General features: G+C 42.2%; 1 protein-coding gene across 4 annotated transcripts in view; it reads right to left on the bottom strand.

Annotated features, from left to right (window-relative positions):
* KIF13B (kinesin family member 13B) overlaps window positions 1-21,062 on the bottom strand; it is a 118,608-nt gene that overhangs the window by 14,350 nt on the left and 83,196 nt on the right. For 3 of the 4 annotated variants that reach the window (XM_072926260.1, XM_072926259.1, XM_072926261.1), the window contains 13 exons: window positions 20,678-20,707; window positions 20,055-20,154; window positions 19,612-19,738; window positions 18,252-18,307; window positions 17,157-17,281; window positions 15,869-16,045; window positions 14,300-14,392; window positions 12,945-13,097; window positions 11,942-12,019; window positions 11,390-11,443; window positions 10,533-10,553; window positions 4,007-4,124; window positions 3,428-3,561 (listed from right to left, as the gene is read on the bottom strand). In XM_072926260.1, coding sequence (XP_072782361.1) covers window positions 3,428-3,561; window positions 4,007-4,124; window positions 10,533-10,553; window positions 11,390-11,443; window positions 11,942-12,019; window positions 12,945-13,097; window positions 14,300-14,392; window positions 15,869-16,045; window positions 17,157-17,281; window positions 18,252-18,307; window positions 19,612-19,738; window positions 20,055-20,154; window positions 20,678-20,707 — 1,266 coding nt within the window. The remainder of the gene's footprint in view (window positions 1-3,427; window positions 3,562-4,006; window positions 4,125-10,532; window positions 10,554-11,389; window positions 11,444-11,941; window positions 12,020-12,944; window positions 13,098-14,299; window positions 14,393-15,868; window positions 16,046-17,156; window positions 17,282-18,251; window positions 18,308-19,611; window positions 19,739-20,054; window positions 20,155-20,677; window positions 20,708-21,062) is intronic. The other variant, XM_041714966.2, reaches the window with a different exon arrangement.

Here is a 21,062-nt window from a genome sequence, read left to right on the forward strand (position 1 = left end):
AATTAATTCAATCTAACTAATTAGAGAGCAGGAAGTTCTTTCAATTATTTTATGTGCTGTCTGAGAAACACACTTGAATACGAGAGCAGATTTCATTAATTGCGGTTCATTATTCTCCAGATTAGTTACTAAACTTGCAGCAGAAGGTCAAAGAAAGCAATTTTGTTCACTGCCACCACCTTGACTGGGATGGCTCTGCCTTTTTTTTTTTTTTTGGTTGTTTTTTTGGTTTTTGAAGCACAAGCAACCACTCTAAACAAGGGAAGATCGCTTTGTAAAGGTAATTTGGTGCCCACCAAATTGTAAAGGTAATTTGGTAAAGTGGTGCCCACTTTAATGTCAATGCAGCCCTAAGCAATGAGCAGGACTGAAATAAAAAGCTGCTAAAATAATTTTAAAAGTGTTTTTTTATAATTACTGATCAGAGATTTGGTACCACACCCACTTGGAAGAGTTAACTTCAGCTCCAAACCTGGGGAAAGGTTCAGTCTTGCTCCTTTGAAATTTGCTTTTCATGGAATCATGGAATATGCTGAGCTGGCAGGGACCCACAAGGATCACTCAGTGCAACCCCAGGTCCTGCACAGAGACCCCAACAATCCCACCCTGTGCATCCCTGGGAGTTGTCCAAACTCCCCTGGAGCTCTGGCGGCCTTGGGAATGTCACCATTCCCTGGGGAGCTGTTCCAGTGCCTGACACCCTCTGGGGGAAGAACCATTTCCCAAAATCCAACCTGAATCTCCCCATAACTCAGCTCCCAGCCTAGGAAAGGATGATTCAGATCCTTCCATCCCCTTTGTCATTTCTATCCCTGAACCTTGCCCTCCCAAATTGCTGTTTACAGCAACAGAACCCCAGCAGTTCCCAGTTAAGGGTCAGATTCCTTTGCAATTAAAGCCGAAAAAGTCATTTAAGCTTTGCCTCTCCCTGACAGTTTTTTAGTTTACCACCCACTTCTCCCACCCTGCACATTCACTTCTGTCCCCTGCCACTGTGCACTGACATTTCCTTCTCCCACAGCCCTAGAGGTGCTGTTCTGTATAACCTGAGGCTCTGAAAGATCTCAGAAAAGTTATCAGAGATAAATTGTTTTGAATTGTTTTCAATGTGGCACAGTTCCTCCAGCCCCAGAGGAGCTCCTGGCTGCCTGCCTGGCAGTGACCCCCCGAGCCCCCCGTGCCCCTCAGCCACCCATCACCACCCCCAGCTCAGCTCCCCTGCCCACATTTGCATCCCCAGGCCACTGGAAAGAAGCAGCACTGGAGATTGTGGGATGGGATGGGATATTTATGATCCTCAAAAGCCAGACTTGCTGCAAAGGCACCTCTTTGTTTTTGTGCTGCACAGAAGGAGCTGATTCTGGGGCAATTCCTTCTGTTTTTTTATTTTCTTCTGTGCATCTTTCCTTAGGGTGGGATTAGGAAAAGGTTTTTCCCCCAGAGGGTGATGGGGCACTGGAACAGCTCCCCAGGGAATGGTGACATTCCCAAAGCTGCCAGAGCTCCAGGAATGTTTGGACAACGCTCCCAGGGATGCACAGGATGGGATTGCTGGGGTGTCTGTGCAGGGCCAGGGGCTGGATCAGTGATCCCTGTGGATCTCTCCACCTCAGGATATTCCACAACTCCCTGGGATTGCTGGGAGCAGTCAAGAAGCCCCATTTCCCTACGGATGGAGCTGCAAGGAATTTGTAAAACCTCTCAAACCAGCGAGGCACATTCCAATACAGCTGATTTGCTCCACTGCAGAACCTGAAAGTAGAGAATAATTCTAACATTTCATTACATTACACAGATCCCACTGGTCATGGAAACCCTGGGCTGCTCTCCACTGTAAGCACAGAAGCATCACCTACTCCTCTTACTTTTTGAAAAACAAAGCATTAACAGCATTTCCTCTCCTAGTAAAACCTATTGAGATCATGACCTATGGTTGACTTTCCATAGTAATCCATACCATAAACTAAAATCTCATTGAAGAGATGCCTCTGTAGTTTAAAACTTGATTTCTAGACAAATCATCCACGGCTGATCTTGAACAGGAAAGGAGTGGGAACAGGTGGTTAGACTAGAGGCAGGAAATTAGGCCTCGTTTCTCCTCTCAGCTCTCACTGATTCACTGAGGATTCAAGAAGGTGTGAAAGGCTCTCACTGCAATTGTAAGAGCACCTATTTGCATCTTTCCATACCCAAATACCTTTAAAGAAAGTCACTACCTTCATTTTAATTCTCTACAGTTCATAGATGAGGAGGTTTGTACAATTCCACCCTCAGCACCAAGCAAAAGGCAAGATTAAAATGTAAAATGAATCTCCAATCAAGCTAAGAATATTTTAAAACTGCCTCATTCTTATTTGTACTACATGTGCCAGAAATTTCTTTTTAAAAATTTAAATGTTAGTAGATTTATTTTTGCTCTATTTAATATTTTACTGTATTTCTATTATGCCAAAACAACTTCCTGTACTCCTGGAATGTTTTTGTAACAGCAAGTTTAGTTGTAGCAAACAAAAGACCTGCATGCATCCACAAAAAAAAAAAAAAGTTGTTCGGGGATTTTATGGTTTGTTTGGAGAAAGATATGCTTTAAAATGTTTGCCTGCATGGCAAGAGGTGAAGAAAAGTCTGAGTTAATAAGTGATGAGCTTCCAGAACTCCAGGTAAAGGAAGAGGGTGAGAGCAGAGCCAGCGTGCACAGAACAGAATCCCAAAAACTTTCACATGAGATCTGGCTCCAGATTCATCTTCAAAACAATTTGTTAACCCTTCAAAATTTACTCTAGAAGGAAATATTCCTCTATAAATAAATATTCCTCACAAATAAAGGGGATTACATGACTTATAATGGGATTCTCTATTTCATCTGGTGGTTTTTTTAGAAGACAGAAGTGGTTTTTCAGTCAGCTTGACCATGCATTAACTTCTGCTCAGGAGCCACATCTGGAGCAGGTGGGAGCTTTGCAGCACAACATCCAAAAAAGAAAAAGGAAATAAAATGCTTCCCTGACATGTGGATTAGATAAGAATGAACAAAAGCAACTGCCCCAAGTACACAGGCAAAGATGGTAAAAGGTGACACGAGCTGGGGTGAGGGGCAGGGATATGAAATAAGGAATTAAAAATAGAATTACATTTTCCTCCTGGCAATACACAAACAACACTAAGTGCCCTTCATAAATTTTACCATTGTTGCTGCGAGTGGGAGGCCCATAAATCACCCTGGGAGTGGAAAAGCCAAGTGGGCTGAGTGTGTGTCAATAAGTTCCAGCAGCTCCACTACCCCTGGATGGAGGGGAAATGGATCACGAGGCTTTGCTGTGCCTAAAAGCTTGGTTTGCTCTGCAACAACTTTTATAAAACAGCTCTCTGCCAGCAAGCCCAGCAGCACTCACCAGTATTGGATTTCGTGGGTGATTTAATGCCTTACCTGCTGTGCAAGGGGAGAGCTCTGCCTGCCCTTTTTCTCATCTCTAACAGGGAACAGGGACTTCAGCAGCTTTGGCATCTGAGGCACCAAGGACTTGACAGGATTCAGGTAGGAAGCAGCCAGGCTGCCAATACCTATTGGAAAAACAAATATTCATAAATGGAAAGAACTATTCTTTGAAGAAAGGTGGAAAACAACCCCAAAGCTGACCCAAAACCCTCTATAAAAATTTTTTAAAAACATCTTTTTAGTCTAAGATGACTTCTGTGGTCAAAGAATTAGCCAAGGGAAAGCACTCTCTGACTTTTAGTGACAGTCAGGAGCTGCAGTGACTTCATCTCATATTTAGGAAGTTCCCTGAGCTGCAGAAGAGCCTCACCTGGGTCAGGGGAGATTTCTGAGCTGCAGGAGAGCCTCACCTGGGTCAGGGGAGATTTCTGAGCTGCAGGAGAGCCTCACCTGGGTCAGGGGAATTTTGTGAGCTGCAGGAGAGCCTCACCTGGGTCAGGGGAGATTTCTGAGCTGCAGAAGAGCCTCACCTGGGTCAAGGGAGATTTCTGAGCTGCAGGAGAGCCTCACCTGGGTCAGGGGAATGGTTCTGCTGCCCAGAGCCTGGCAGGGAGGTACGAGTTGGACTAATGCCTCTACTGGAGTTTGTGGCACCTTGGGACACATCTTGCTGACTCTCCCATCGACCCTAGAGGGGAAAAAAAAAAAAAAAAAAAAGGTGTTTTTTTCCAAGTTAGCACAACAGCAGGAGCACAGAAATCCTGACACACCCTGCACAGCCCCTCTGCCAAGCTCAGAGTGCCAGAGCTGAGGAAAGACCCTTCCCCAGAGGTGCTTTTAGTTGGCAGACCCAGCCCTGCAAAGATGAGCACCCTCACCACAAAGGCACAGAAAAAGTTAATTTCTAGACCTCAAAGCTGTAATATTTAACTCACTTGTGCTGCTGTGTTGTGGAAGCTGAGTATGTTACAACCAGATGAAAACAACATGGTGCTGTCTGCCCAAAATTCCTGAATATTTTGTGTATCTACTCAGGAGAAGTGGAAGCAGCGCCAGGATAAAGGGTGAGGACAGAGCTTTAAACAAGACAAGAAATACAGCACCTAAAGGCTGGATGTTTATGCCTGGAGTCAGAGAAAAGAGGAGTTAAACAGATCAAGAGGAAGCAACTGTGGCACTGCAAAGTTTTCTGGGAAAGTTGGAATATCCAAGCTGTGGACAGCAGGAGCCACAAAAAAGATTAGGACAGGTTAGGATTTTGAAGATCAAACAAGATTATTTTCAGCCCTACAAGAGCCTGATGCAGATGAGGAAGAAACAGAGAGACAGAGACAGAGAAAAGAGCAGCTCCTTTGCCTTCCCAAGATCCCAGGATTCTCTGGTTGGGTTTTCCCATGGATCCCCCACACCATTCTGCACACCAGGGGTGATTTCTCTTGCTTTTACAAAAGTCCACTGTGGTTTTGGAATATTCCTCTCAAACTCACAGCCAGAAACTGGCTCAGTGACAAAGCCTCTTGGCTAACAGAGAGAAACCCCAGGCCACTGTTTCACATCAGCATGTGAGTGTCAAGAATCTGTGTGTCCGAACCCATTTTTTATTAATTTTCTCATTTGGCTAGGCAAAATAATTTATAAATTTGTCTGCAGTGATTATTCCAAGTGACTGGCCAGGGTGTGGCTCTGCTGGAAGTTTCATGTGGATGTAGGACAGGGCTTGGTTTTGCTTCACCAAACTGAGTGTGCAGAGCTGGAAAGGAAACCAAAATTCCATGGGGCTGTCCTGAAAACACCTGAGGGATGCACACGTGCAAAATCAAACTGCCAAAGCAGCTCCTTCTCATTTACTAATTTACAGGAGACCTGAAGGCAACTCAATACCCATTTATGAGCTTGTGGGTCAAAAAAGTCCAGGTTCAGACTCTTTGAGAAGACTCAGGGTCTTGTGGGATAGTGTTGTCCTGTTCAGGTGGCAAAATGTTCTCAGGACAAGCTGGAAAAGCCTCACCTTTCCACAGTCAGAGGTTGCAAGGACAGGATAGTGCAGCCAAACTGAGAAAAACTGAAGTCTAATCCCTTAATCCCTTTTTTTTTTTTTTTTTTTTTTTTTTTGGGTAAAGAGTTGTGCTGTGGTTGGTGCAAAATCTGGATTTTGTTGTTTTGTTGTACACCTGAATTTTGCTTGTGTTTTGACAGACGTAACAGAAAGGGAAATGCTTTCACAGTAAAATGGTGCAGGAGTTACAAGGGATGGAATGACCTGCTGCATCCTAGACCATAAGTTTAGTATCTTTTTTCCTGGAGGAAGAGGAGGAAAATGTGTTTTTTTGAGAAGCTCTCCACTGTTGGATGCAAGGAATTAATCTGACCTTGAACATAAAAATAATGACAGGCAGCCAAACTAATCTTAACCGGGACTTGAAGCCATGAATGTTTCACAAATAATAAATAAGCCAGGACAGGAGGAATAGATTTCTCCACCGGGTTGAAGGTCACTGTGAGCAGCCCAGGGCAAGAATCATTTCCATTTGGATCTATAAGTCAGTCCCAGGGAAGCTCTCCTGCTTTGAATAGCAAGTAACCTCACTTGGGCAGAGCAGGACCTGTCCTCAGCCCTCCTGCTCCAGGCACAGCACCTGGGAAGCCAAATTTGGGAAACCTGGTGGGTGTCTGAGGTCATTGAGGCATCCTGAAAGTGAAGCTGATGGAGGCCAGGCTGGGAGCAGCAGGGGTTTGGTTAGTCTGCTGGTTTGGAGGACTTTGGTGTTTAAGTCCTTCTTGAAAGCTTCCTGCTCTGCCCATGCCTTAATTCTCCAATTCCAGCATCATCTTCGACCTGCAACTCATTTATGTCCTACACACATCCAAGAGTCATGTCTGAGGCTGGAAAATTCCACTAAATGCTTCCATCAAACCATCTTTCCTCATCCCCAAACTCTATTTTTTTTTTTCTTTTTGCTTTCATGCTTCTGTTTGTCCAGATTTCTCTTAGGTGGCCTTATATTGTGCAGAGATTAATAAAAAATAGAAGACTCAAACCAAATAGCACAAGACTCAAAATAATCTTGAAATACTGGTTTTGTTGCCTCCTGGCCTAGTCTACCATCAGCCTTTTCAATGTTGGCACTGGATTAGGAAAAAAGAGCTATGGAAGAGTGAAAAGCATCTGAAAGCTTCATTTTTGGAGAACATAAAGCTTGATTAATGATCCTTTTGGATCTTGGGGTAGCGATCCACTTAAAGACAAATGGAACAAGGTGACACATTTGGAGCCAAGCCCACGTGCTTCTGGAGGCCACAGAAAAAGAAGAAACAGAATATTACAAACACTCAAGAGTATTGTAGCTTACTAGAACAGGGACTCAGTGCAGGTAGAGCAACTAAATAATTTTCTGAGTCATGATCTGTTGAGTCAGAAGTGCCCTTCACTGACTGTTCCAAGAGTAAAATGTTTTCAAGCAATATTGACTTTCTAGCCTTGTTTGGGGAATGCTGAAAAAATGGAGTAGGTAAGAACCAGCAGAACACTTTCAGAATATTCATCCTGCACAGAAAGAATGGCAGCATTTGGTGACTTTTTTCTGTAGGAAAAGGCTTTTTTCTTAGGATCTTTCAGAAATTTTTCTTCAGCCTTGATACTATGGATGACTACATTTTCTAAGTAATTTTAAGTATTTTTCCAGGCTAAATATAGTGAAGGTCCTGAGACCAGGAATGAGAAAAGGTTTTGTGTGGTTATTTACTTAAGGCATGCTGGGTTTTTGAATTGCACTTGCTTTGGAGAGAGTGCAGGGATCAGAGTTTTAGCCTGAAGGTCAAATTTGGAACCCTCAACTCTGAGATGACAAAAAACTATCAAAATCAGGTTAGTCAGGGCAACGGGTGGAGAAACATTTGGAAAAGAAAATACCGGAGACAACTGGAAGTGTCAACTGCTGTGCAGAGGGAAAAGGTAATTCATGAATGATTTTACTAAGCTGGATTGAAAGATAACCCATGTCAAGCTCACTGAAATAAAAATAAAAAGAATGATTAACTATATTAACTTGATGAAGTTCCCAAATTTCCCACCTGGATGTCATCCAGCACTCTCCCGTGCTGCTTTGTGCATGCACCACTACAAGTTTTAAGTCTATTCTTCTTCTTATTATTATTATTTAAGTGCTGTGAATATTTTCTCTCTCAAGAAGGGTGGTGAGAGAAAGAGAGGAAGCTTATAAATCATTTGCCCAGAGGAGTCATCATTTCATGAATATATTTGCTCTCTGCCAAGTGACCAGAGGTCAAGTGATTTAATTTAACAAATCCAAGTAGCCACCAGAAAACTGCACGTCCCTTAATGTGTTTTAATGCAGAGCTGTTTATAAAGTAGTTTATTTTTATAAAACCTTCTCCTTCTTCTCCTCTGCCTTCCCTTCTTTCACACATCCTCCATGAAAAACCCCAGGGAATTTATTCCATGCACAAAACCTTTAGGGCAGGTAGGGATGATCACTACCTAAGTCATCTGGAGGCTTTACCTGACAAATCTTTCCTTGAAGTTGACAGACCATTAAAATGCAGCCACTGGGTAAGAGAAATGAATAGTTCTTGTGTTTTATTATTTCAGCAGTTCAGAAAAGGCTTAGGAAAAGGTGACCATGGAGCACTGGAACACAAGCAAACAGCTGGGACACACAGCTGGGACAAAAGGCACTTGTTCTCATGAACAGCAGGATTATTCAAGTTCAATCTATATAGTATCAATTTGCTGAAAAAAACTCTGGTTCCCAGAAAAACCTGAAGGTTGAATGGCACCATCTTCTCTTACTTGGATTTTGAGCCCCTTGGGAAAGGAAGGACAATTGTCCAAGACAAAACGGTTCTTGTCAGGTGTTTTAAGAGCAACTTGTTGATATTTTTCATCAATATGTGACTTGGTCTGATCTGTAAAACATCTCAGAGGTGCCTTCCATTCATTGTGCCTCTGATTCATCCAGTTTTGTCATGTCAATTTTGAAATTCATCGTCCAACTGAATTAAATGTAATTAAATTTCCAACAAAAGCCCCCTTGAACATGAAAATTCACCCCCTCTATTTGATATCAAGACTAAGACACTCAATACCCCTGCATCACTTGGTGTGCAAGGAGAAATCAAACTCATCTCAGTCTCCCCTAACCACATCTGCAGTGATAACAGGAGTAAAAATTGCCTTTTCCTCATTTAAGCAAGCAGACAGAACCTCGAGGTGAGGCCATGTGCAGTCCTGCTGACAATATGAAAGTCCATAAAACTCTTCTGAAGTAAATTCAGAAATTAAAAATTCCCAGTGGTGACTTAAATATTTCCCAGGAATGCACAGCTCAGTGTGAGTCATCCTGCTCCCCGGAATCTCTCTGTGCTGTCAGCACACTGGGATATTCTTTAAGGTGTTTTTTCCCAAAATGGGCCAATCCCACACCACTGCTCCAGTCCTTGTGAATTAATCCATGCCTTAATTCTGCATTGAAATTCCTGACCTGCCGGTTGTAGTTGCACTGACACCATCTTTAATTCTTATTTCAAGTCATATAATACTCTTGTTTAATACTTTTTTTTTTTTTTTAACAGAGGCATGAATCCCAGCTCTTCTGAGTGCTGGAGAAAGGAGCAGCATCCACATCCCAAATTTTACCAACATGGATGATGCTTGACATAGAGGAGTGAGACTCAGGAGCCCTTTCCACAAAGCTAAAAATCCATGGTAAAGGTACCAGGAATGCAAGGAACAACAATCAGAGAGAGAAATAAAGAAATGGAATAGAAGTAAAGGAAAGGAATATTCCGGGATGTGCCAAGGCCTTCCATCAGTATTCTGCACCCAGTTGTTATTGTCCTGTGACTGCTTTTTGCTGTGGTACATTAAATCACTTGTTTGGGATTGGCTTATAATAACACCCAATTCCCGGTAAAATGACAATAAAATAACAATCCATGACTGCTGGAGAAGACTTCTTTGCCACCAAATTTCTCACCAAGGGACAAAAACATCCAGTTTAACCAAAACTCTGCCTATCAAGCTGTTCTCAGCTCCTTTATGCTAAGCTGGACAGGACTGATCTCACCACTGAGCTCTGTGGTGTCTGTGTGCTGTAGGGACATCTAAGGATTTGTTAGATATTTCACTGGGATTACAAAAGCTTTTGCTCATCTTCCTGTTGAAACTGGATCATTGCATGGCAGACTAGTTTGGGTTGGGAGGGTTTAAAGATCACCTAATTCCAGCTCCCTGACCTGGGCAGGGACACTTCCACCAAGCCAGGCTGTGCCAAGCCCTGTCCAACGTGGCCTGGAACCAGAGATCCCTTCAAAACCAGGAATTCCCAGCTGGGGAGGCCCCATCTCCATGTCCTGAGGAACAAGTGCCTTGGATTGAAGCTCACTGCAAGCAAGGGGAGCAGCTCCACCACCTGAGCTCCACATTCCTGCAGCACAGAGTCTCTGTCAGCAACTACAGCCGTGGCCAAGAGCTGCAAAACATCATGCAAACCACTGCCAACAATTCCAGTTAACCAAAGCTTGGGAAAAGGGGTCATTCCTCTGAGAGCACTAACACAAAACTAAGGAAAAGCATGTTTTCCATTGGCCCAGTTATTATTTTAAGGTAATTTGTTCATAGAAATCAAGTGTTGCTCACACTGAACTATAAAAGCCATAAAGCCTGAGCAAGATTTGAGAGAAAGTCTCAATGTTTATCTCATCACCAGGCTAATATTCACTGGCAGATATTTAGATATTTGCTTGCTTTCATGTCTCTTTTTTTTCAGCTGAGAGGGAGTTATTTCTGAAACGACTTCACCCTGCCCAAAAATCTGTGAGAAATGGCACTGAACAGCTCAAGCTCTGTAAGAACCCATCAGATGCACCCAAGGAGAAAAGTTCTCTGCTTTGTACCAGTTCACACTGCATTAATGACAGCATTTCAATGGAAAAACTCGTTTGCTCTGTGCTATGCAAATGAGGCACCACCAGCAGCATCTTCAAAGCAGGAAATAAAAGCATGTGAGTGAGCAAAATTAACTTTATAGTGAGATAAAATTATTATCCCACTCATTAGGTGGACCTAATGCATTACCTCTGCTGGGACCTTTGGACTCTGAAACATGCAATGAGAGAAATCATTGAGGAGAAGGGAGGAGAAAAACAGAAATCATTAAGAATCCTAATCTTTAATTTTTGCTTTAAAAACCTTACAATATTGAAACACCCCACAGTTCTCTCCAAACAGAAGTTGCTGCAAACACTTTATCACCTACACATATTTCAGCATTCTCTCCATGGATCAGATGTAGCAGATTTAGCAACCATTGCTGGAGCACTACATCAAAATTCTATTATTCTGTGCAACTGCATTATGCATTAAAATGCCTTGTCACCACCAGATTCTCCCCCTGAAAATGACTCCACGCTTGCTGGGCTGCATATCTATCAGGAGGAGATCCTTCAGTTGATCTAGGATTTGGAAAATAAGCTTAAATTTAATTTTTCACCTTTTAAAGGAATGCTTTGGGTCTGTAGTGGTGTTTTTAAGGAGTGAAATGGACTGGATTATCACCCACCACAAGTTTAGGACCACTGAGAGGTCAAGGACTTTCTTCATAGCCTTTATTCTGTCTAGAGGTGGACTTGAACTGACATACAGACCCAACCCTCTTCCTTTCTCCCAGAATTTTTCCCTCCACCCAGGTGAAAACTCTGGAAGAGCTCTAAAGCTGGACAATGCTCCTGAGCATCCCACAGGGGCTGGGAGAAGAACGGGGAACTTCCCCAGACAGGTCCAGAGCAGCACATCCAAACCTGTCTCTGTCCCAAGGATCCAGGAGCACATGGGGGTGGCCCATTTTTCAGAGATATTTCCCATTTATGATCCTAATCGCTGTAGATTAATTTCCTTTTTTTCTCAGTTTTCCCAGGAGATCTGCAGATACTCACCCTGTTACTGCTCAGGTTGTAAGGAGGGGCTAAATCCTGGCGGCTTGCAGAAAGCTGGAAGAGTTAAAAGAAGCAGAATTATTTCTTAACAACAACTTAAAAAAATTCTTAACTATGCCTCTTGACCAGTAAGGCTGAAAAGAAACAGTTTTGTGGTTGAAGCAGAATCAAAATCCAAGAAATTCAAGGTGAAAATTTAATTCGTGACCTGGGAGGAGCCAGAATTTGACATTAGCTTGATTACCAGTTCTATCAAATTATTTCTTTCCAAATTTTGGGTAGCAGAAGTCTCATTTTTCTTATGCACAACACTGGTACAAAGCTTAAGTTCAGCATATACTTGTAACTTGTTTTCATATCTTCTAAAGAAAGATAGGAAAAAAAAACCCCAAAACGTTCAACTTGGAAAGGAAATGAAAAATCTCCATTGTAAGGGATAAAAAAAATAGCACAGAGGGGTCAAAAATAAGGAAATTCATTGCTCTTTTCCATGATTTCAGGACCTGAGAATGAAGAGTGGAGCTGCTGGAGATGCCAGCAGGGAAAACTCACCCGATTCACGTTGGGGGAGCTCAGGCTCCTGCGGCAGAGTTTTCCTTTCCCCATCAGCTGCTCCTTCACAGCAACCTCCTGGCAGTCACAGAGAGCAAAAGGAAGAAAATAAGTGTGTTTGGCAAGAATTAAAGCTCTGATCGTCCCAGGGTAGCTTTGGCTACACAAGTAAAATGTTTCCAAGCTGCCTTGTGGCACAGGCTGCTGTCTGTAAAGTTTACACAGCTAAAATTATGAATGGATAAATTTTAACATCTGGCATTTTGCTGATTGGCACGTGTAGGATTTTGCAGTCTTGATTCTAGGAGATGACAGAGATGCAAAGACTAAGACTCTCTTTCCTAGCTGAGCTCCTATAGCTCCTATTTTAATCCTTTAAACTAATTATAAATGACAGGGAACTTGCTTTCAATATTTAAAGTGTATCACACTTCCCCATGAATTTATAGTGGGCAGGCACAAGCTCCAGCTTGTTTTGCATAACTTTTCTCTTTGTGCTTGCATAATTTATATCCAGGAGAACAATTTTCAACAAATGTTTTTCTCTCCTGTGTTTTTCCTGCTAAACAGATCAAGTTATAGTACTTAAAATTAACCCAATCAATGTCTTTTTTATTGGTAGGATGGCTTTGGTGAATTCAAAGCAGAATGTGGGCAAAATTACAAAAATTCTACTGGAAATTGCATAAACTGTTGGTAAAGCTTCAGAGAGCAAAAGCTAAGGCCACATAACTCTTTTTCCTGAACCAGAATTAGCAATGAACAGCCTTAAAACCAAACCAAGCCCCCCAGAATCGTGCCCTGAGCAGGGAACTCCCAGCCCCATCCATGCTGGAGCTGAGCGAGGACATCTCTGCTTCCCTGGATCTTTGCCTCAGGCTCACTTTGGGAGGCTGAGGTGTGCACTGGGGTGGTTTTGGGGTTGTTTGGTAGTTTGTGGGTACTCAGGAGGACATTTGGATTGCACACACTGCTCTCAGGGCACTCCCTGCTGCAGCCAGACCTGGCGCAGCCGGTCCAGGGTGAGGATGTTCTCCACGGCCAGGACGCTCCGCAGGTACTTCTCAATGTAGGCTTCAGAGTCAGCTGAAGCTGCATCTTCCACGTTTGCTGCCATCCTGGCCAGTGCCTCGCGCTCCTCAGCCCCTTGAGCATCCTGGGGAGGCAAAAAGAGAGGGCAGCATTTTAAAATAAACCCAAAATCTCCCACGTCACTCCCGGAGAAAGTGCGTTTTTAAAACCACAGGGCACTAGTTCAGCACTGTTTGTCCTTGAGCTCAGGGGCAGATGAGAATAATGGAATAGTTTGGGTTGGAAGAGACCTTAAAACTCATCCCATTCCACCCCCTGCCATGGGCAGGAACACTTTCCACCATCCCAGGTTGCTCCAAGCCCTGTCCAACTTGGCCTTGGACACTTCCATGGATGGGGAGTCCAGAACCTCTCTGGGCAATCACTGCCTCACCAACCTCGGAGAAAACGATTTCTTCCTAATATCTATTCTAGATTTCTTCCTAATATCTATTCTAGATTTCTTCCTAATGCCCAATCTAAGATTCTGATCCAAATAAACACCTCGTGCCACGTAACCTGCACAGGTGCTCCTGCCACTGTCACAGACATCTCAAGCTGTATGTGGTTATTGTTTTGAGGCTTTTTGGGTTCTTTCTGAGAGTCTCACAGCAAGACACTGCCATTAATTAGCAAAAGGGCTGCATTCAGATATTTCATAATTAAAAAGTGCTCGAGCACATTGAGGGCGTTGTCTAACCTGAGAGGAAAACAAAATTTCAAGTGAGCTGCAAGAAGCAAAAAAAAATAGAACATTGCTGGAGAAGCATTTCAACAGAGAGTGCAAAATGCAGCAGAACATGAAAGAGCCAGGCAGCAATCAGAGTTTTGGCTCTTCATGTGTTAACGTTTTCACAAGTGCCCTGATAGAGCATCTCTTTGGAAAGAAAGGATTAGCATCTAACTGGGAATATGCTCAGGAATCAAGAGTTTCATGAAGACATTACTGAGAAAAAGCCACTTTGTTATTTTTTTCCACAGATTCTTGTGCTCCCCGCAGTAGGCACTTCACCTGCCCATTTTTCCTCCCTCTTTTTCCCCCTCTCTCTCTCTTCAAACTGCCTCTTCAAGGACCTGAGCAAATAGATGCTCACTCAACAAAATACACAGTGACACTGATAAGACAGAGGTTGCTGCTAAGTCACAGTATGTAAAGGAACAGGCTCCATCTTTTACAAAACACAGTTTATGCTGGCAGCACCAAGAGCCAGCACGCTCAAAATGAGGGGGGAAAGCACAAAATTAGAGGCTCTCGGCCAATTTGAGGCACTCTGATTTCTTATTCACCTCTGGAATGTTTGAGACTATCTCAAAAGTGACGCCACAGCCAGGGATGGAACTTCGGGGGGACATTCTTCGCAGGAAACTCTGTGCAAAACCCTGTGGGGAGGAAACACGAGGAAAACATGGATTAACATGATTCCAGCTTAAAAACACATGAGGAAAACGTGGATTAACAGATTCCAGCTGAAATAAATTCAGTTCACAGTGAAAGAAGCCCAAACTCCGAAGTTTAACCAATAAACATGTAACAGCCCAAGATTTCAACTTGGAAAAAATAATTTGCTTGCTTATTGTGGACACAGAGGAGTCACTTCCTTGCAAGGTGACTGTTTCAAGCATCAGCTGCTTTTAGAGGTGTTTTTTTTCCCTGACAGAGCCCTAGGTGACTTGTCTTGAATATTGACAAGTACAGACATTAAATTCTTGACCAAAGAGATCGTTATGAAGAATGATTTAAGGGGCATGGTCATTGTTTATGCTGACTTGGCGCCTTGCAGGGTTAAGAACTGGACTGTTGAATTAATGCAGAGATGAGTCATTCAAAGATGCTGCTGAGACAAACTCCCAGGAAAGGTTATTGACGGGGGTTTTTAGAAAAACAGGAATAAAGCCAAAGATTCTGTGTTGGATGTAAGTAAAAAACGGCACTGACTAAATCTGTAGAAAACAAAATTGATGAAGACTTCACCTGATTGTGATTATTGGCACGTTCAATTGATCTGTTCAATACAGTCTCCCATTTCATACGACAAAAAATTCACTGTTCTTCCCTTGCTGAGAAAAAGCTTCTGCCTGGTGGAATCACCAAGAACTGGGGTTCTACTTCCAGCACTGGGAGTTGCCTACAGGGTTTCTGGGTGTGACCACACCTCTTCTCTTCGCCCTTGCTTCAGATTTTAACTACAGATGTGCAACCAGAATAACAATCCAGGCTTTCTGCTTTGTCATTATCACTGCCAGGGGAGGCTGGATTTTCAGACAGTGCTGAACAAACTCCTTCCTCCCCCATCGTTCTCAGGATTTATATTATTTTCAGGGCATGATGCTGCAAATGGAATGACAACTTCACTGCCTGCCATTTATCAAACACCCTGCTCTCACCTACACATTATTGTAAGAGCACAAGCTGGAAAACATAAAGGACCAACAGTGATTAACTCTGGTGAATTAACACAAGGGATCTCTCCTCCAACTATTCCTAGTTGATGTCTAAATACCTGGAGGTGTAAATACAAATGGTTAGCAGCAATGTGTGGACTTAATATAGGGCTAGGGAAACATAGAAGTTTCTTTATGGAAAATACAAACTCTGGGCTCATGAGAAATTAACTCTTCTTCTTTTTTCAGTGAGAAAGCACTCAGTGGTTAAGAGAAAAATTAATTTCTCATATTTAGATGCCTTAAAAAACAAGCTGTGTCATCATCCACAGCACAAGGGATAGCAGGAAAACGACCTGGCAGCTCAAAGCCTCGCTGGATGCCGCTGATCTGGCGCTTCCACCCGGGCTGAGGTGGAGGGAGAGAGGAAGGAATGCGAGTCCTGGGAAGTGGGAAGGGCTGCAGGATCTGCACCTGTCTGCCGTAGACGTTGACACAGATGCGCTTGCGCAGCACCAGCTGCATCTCTGCAGGGTGGCTGAGCTGGACAGTGGCTCTGACAATCAGGTAAACCCTCTCCTCTGCTGCCGTCCCCTTGCTGAGCTGGATGCAGTCGTGGACTGTGGAGTCCCACGAGGCTTCTGCTTTCACCTGCAAAAGAGGGGGGAAGAAAAAATAAATGTATCCTCTAATAAGCATAATTAGGTGTATAATTAACTGTAATTAATTAAGCATAATTAGCAAAAATACATAATACATAAATTTTGAGAGTCGGCTCCTCCGTTTCACTCCCTGTGAAGAAAAAATCCCCGCACTTTAGAAGAGGCCATTTAAAAATCAAGATCAGTTTGCCAAATGAAGATGTTGGGATTAAAAATGCCAACTTGCTCAAACTGTGGAACATTTCCTCTTGAAAAAAGATCTTTGAATACCCAGGATCATTGCAAATAAATTATAAAATATGCAGAAGTGCAGGACCATTTGGCCTAATTTATTAAGATAAACCAGAGAGCATCAGAGATTGCAGTGGAAATCTTCCATCACACCATGAAAATTCTCCTGTCTGTATTTGAGAAATAACTTTGCTGAAGCCTTTCTAGCAATACAGCAAAAGCTGGAATTTTTCTTCTTGCATGTTAAAATATAAGTATTACTGAGGATTTTATGGTTTCTCTTCAAGCCATAAGAAAAATGGCCTGGTAGCCAAATTTCCATGTTCCAAATACAAATCAGGACTAAAGAAAGTCCCTAGCAGAACTACCAGGAATAAAGCTTCTCTAAAAATTAAAAACAGTTTCAGAAAAAGGAGCAAAATTGTAAGGAATAAAATAAGTCAGAGATTCTAAATATAATAGTAGAAATTACAAACCAACAATTGTAAAGTTGTGAAACTATGAGTTATGTGGCAAAATAGAGGATAACGAGTGTAACAATGCAGAGGTAAAAATGTTAACAATTAAGATTGTTTGTTTTTTCAGCTGAGGCTTTTGTACTCTAATTTACTCAGGGATTTTGCTTTGTTAAATACAAACTGAATCTCAGGCTTTTGGACTGTTTGGATTTGGATGAAGGAAGACCCTTGAGTTTTACTATTTTCCAAATCATGGTTATACTTGCAGTGAATATTCCTTGAGAACACAGTTGCTCACAGGACCAAGTGCTTTATCACTTTTATGACCTATTTGATGTATTATTTTCACATGTGGACATATAAAAAGAACAATTAACAGACTGAAATTCCCTGGTCTGCAGCTTCCCTTACCTCACTATCGTGATGCTTCACAATCTGCAGCTCAAAGAATTCCTCCTCCTCCTCTGCCACTAGAGTAGCATCCCAGCCTCCAGCCTCTGGGTCATCCAGGTTATCCTGGGAGCTGAAGTCATCAGCTGCAGACAGGAGGGGATGTGGAAGGTGAGGAAACACAAAGCAATCACCCTTTTTAAAAAACATCAGCAAATAATGAATTCATATTTTCATCCCCAGCTCCCTAGATTGGCTACTTAGACTTCACACACAAAATTAAAGCTGAATTGTTCCATTTAAAAAAAAAAAAAAAAAAAACAAACTCCATTTCTATAGAAAAAGGGTGCACAAAGATTTGGGGACACAGACTCAAATGTGCCTAATAAAGGCCAGGAATCTCCCCCAGTGGCAAACACCCCTTCCTTGCCCACAGGTGGAATTTCAGCACTGAGCTCATTTGGCATTAAATATGTGGTGCTGTTAAGATAAACTGCTGGATGAACAGGAGAAAACACAGTACTTTTGGATCATATTAAACAAACTCTCAGTCTGGGTTTTGAGAAGCTCAACCTGTCCTGGCTGGAGGCCCTCTCCAAGAATTATTAACCAGCTCCTCTCTGAAGCCATTGGATCCATGGATGTGCTGTCCCAGGGGACAAACTAATGCCAGAAGATTGGAGCCCAGCTCTCCTCACAACAGGCTGAGTGTCACCTCCCCTTCTCACCTCTCAGCCAAACATTAACCCTCTTTGAAATATCTTATCACAGATTTACTTAACTGATTGCTCCCTGGATTGTTTTGGAGCTACCACCTTCTTGGCTCCAACTCCTCATCCTTGGTAGGAGCATGTGACAAATACATTGTTCAAACTGGATCTTGCATTGGGATGCATTGAAACACGGGATTATTAAAACCTATGTTTCCTTCCATCCATATCATTGCTTATTTTGAAACATTAAGCAATATGTTTTAGGAAAAATGGGCACTTCTCCAATTAATCTACCTGCCATTCCAGGATTTTGTTAATTTTAAGCGCTTGCTTCAATTCTGAAACCTCACTGGCTGGACAAAGTTTATTTTCAAATTACTCTGCCATCTTAAGGACTACTTACCATTCAAGTCAAGGAATATAACAGGAATGTGAGTTTCCATACCAGCCACAGGAGTCCTAAAATACAAGACAGGGACAATGGTGGCATTTAAAGTAACAGAGATTTACCCAGCACACATCCCTTATGATCCAAATGCCCAGGACATTGCATTCAGTCTGCAATTTTTAGCTAGACCATTGATAACTCTGGCAAACCTCTTTATTTTAATTTACTGCTGCAGATTCCAAGAGACTCAAATAAATTAGTATTTCTTTTACATCAGCTCTCTTAGAATTATTATCCTCTTTGATCTCTGCTTTCTGAAGTGCTTTCTCTCTCCTAAATGCTAATAGCAAAATTCAGTTTATTTACTCTGACACACACATTCATGAAATGCAAACCCCTCTACTTAAATGATGGCAGGAAAAATGAGGAATCAGAAAAGCCAGACTCAAAGTTTTTAAATTAACACTGATGCTGCCATTCCACACAGTTATTACTCTTTCTTACAAAACACACATCGAAGAGCCAAAACTGATAAATTTATAGTGAACAAGAGCAGGCTGGAGTCTTATGTAATATATAAAGTGCTTGAACCGTACTGAACATTTCCTCTGGTGCAAACCAGATTCTTCCTGGAGCAAATTTCCACCAGCTCCACTGTTTTCAAACCTAATGAAACACTGTGATGTGAAAGTTATGTGTTTCCAACAAGAACTTGCTAATTTTTTTATGTTTTAGAAGCTCTGACAAACTTCAGCTTCCAACTCCATGACACTCAATTCCATCAATAAATACTGTTCGAGGCTTGCTCAGAGAAGATATTCAGGAAGTTGCAAGCAAGTGAAGTTGAGTTCGAGGTGAAACAACCCCGAATCCTTATCTGCAGTTGTTGCTCACAGCTGATCCAGCACAGCAGTCTCATTCTAGTGCTCTCTATTTTTAATGTTCAGAAAATTACATGGAACACTTGCTGACTAAACAGAGTTTGTTCTCAAACCAGAAGTGCAACAAAATGCTCCTGAAGATGCAGTTTTATGATGAGAGGGCAGCCTTTTAAGTGAATGAACTAGGTAGTTAACATATTAGCTAATTTTTTTAAATGGCAAGTGCAGTGGTAATAAATATTGATTCCTATTTTCAGAAGGTTATAATTACACCCTGATCAATAACAGTATCGTTTACCAAACAGCATTTCTGGATTTCAGAGACACAACCTGATAAAATAATTTAAGCAAGAGGCCTAATTTTAACAACTTTGCTCATGCAGGGTACAGAGGCCAGATTGAAGAGAGAAAAAAAAAAAAACGGCCATAATCCAAAGCCAGGAATGGGCTGTGAATCATTTTTACATCCCTCCTCTGGGAATGGGTGTTCCTACCACTCTGCTGGAGCTCCAGGGATCCCACTGCCAGCAGAAGGAACCATCACAGCGTTCCTTTCTTCTGTGAGGGTCAGCCTCATCTCCAGCAGCTGAGCCTCCCGATCAGCGTCGTCCTCTGTTTTATCTGCAAGATGCCAGGATGGCAGTCAGGAGGGCAGAGCAGCTCTGAGTGCCTCTGGCACGTGGCAGGGACTTTGTTCCCCCCCATGACAGAATAAACCCTGCTCTGCTCACAACCCAGTACACAAAGAAACACCCCAAAACAACAAACAATTCCATAAAGGCTTCTCCAATTGTAACTTCACCTCCAAAAAAGCAAATTGCTGCTGAGTTCAGAGATCCAGCTCCCTGTGAACATCTTTTCTAAGTGTGATGACATATTAAGATAAAAAGAGTGTGCACATCTCTCAACCTTTTACCTTTAACAGCATTTTCCTTACCAGGCTTCCCCACGAGTTTCTGTAGCTGCTGATCAAGGTACTCCTGGCGCTTTGTTAAGGCACAGAGCCACTTCCGACGGAGCCTCTCCAAGTCCCTGTCCTAAAAAGGGGGAAAAAAACCACATTAAATATTGCCCCAGGAAAGCCAAGGTTTCCTGATTGTTGTTTGCACATTTTCTACACCTTCTGCTCATCCTACACCCAAGCAGAAGTTGAAGACACATGCAAACCCTTCAACTTTCCATATTGTATTTGAAGTATTTTTGCTTGCCAACTCTTCAGCTTTTTTTTTCTGTACTACCCAGCTGGAAAAAAACCTTCATTTCATACAATTCTTTGCCCCCAAACTATTCCAAAACTCACTGACCACTGGAGCTGGAAACCACAGTCCTCACCACTCCCCTCAGTGTTTAGCAGCCTCATGTCAGGAATCCATCCCTACCCCAAATCATCCCACTGTTACGGCATCTGCAAACGTGCCCTTAAAATGAATTTTTTCAAGTGGTCATGTCCTTTAAAAAAACCCCAAACACCAGAATCTCCTTAAGAACATTCAATTCCTCCTCTAATATGCTTTAATCTGAAAACTTCTGTATTTGTAGGAGAGAACCTTAAATTTTTACCTGATAACTGTCCATTTCATCCTCTTCTTCCTAGGCCAAAACACAAAAAAACCCATGCCATTAATTTTTTTTTTAATAGCAGGAAACATAGTGAATGCAAAAGGTGTAACTATTTTAAGCCATATTAAAAATCTTACATAAAAATAAAAGTCTGAGTTCAGCAATGGTCACAGAATTAAAAGACACTGATATCCAAAGATTTGCTGTTATCATCTCATCTAAACACCAACCAGAACAATCCAATAATTATAATGGGAAAATTCACAGTAATGTTACCTATCAGAAATCTTAATAATTGAAAGAAAGTAGAATACAAGAAAGAATCAGAGAAACACCTTTAAACCTGTTGATCCTGGACAGCAAAGAAAAATGCTGGTTTACCTCT

The sequence above is a fragment of the Taeniopygia guttata genome, chromosome 3 (genome assembly GCF_048771995.1).
Source record: "Taeniopygia guttata chromosome 3, bTaeGut7.mat, whole genome shotgun sequence".
Taxonomy (NCBI): domain Eukaryota; kingdom Metazoa; phylum Chordata; class Aves; order Passeriformes; family Estrildidae; genus Taeniopygia; species Taeniopygia guttata.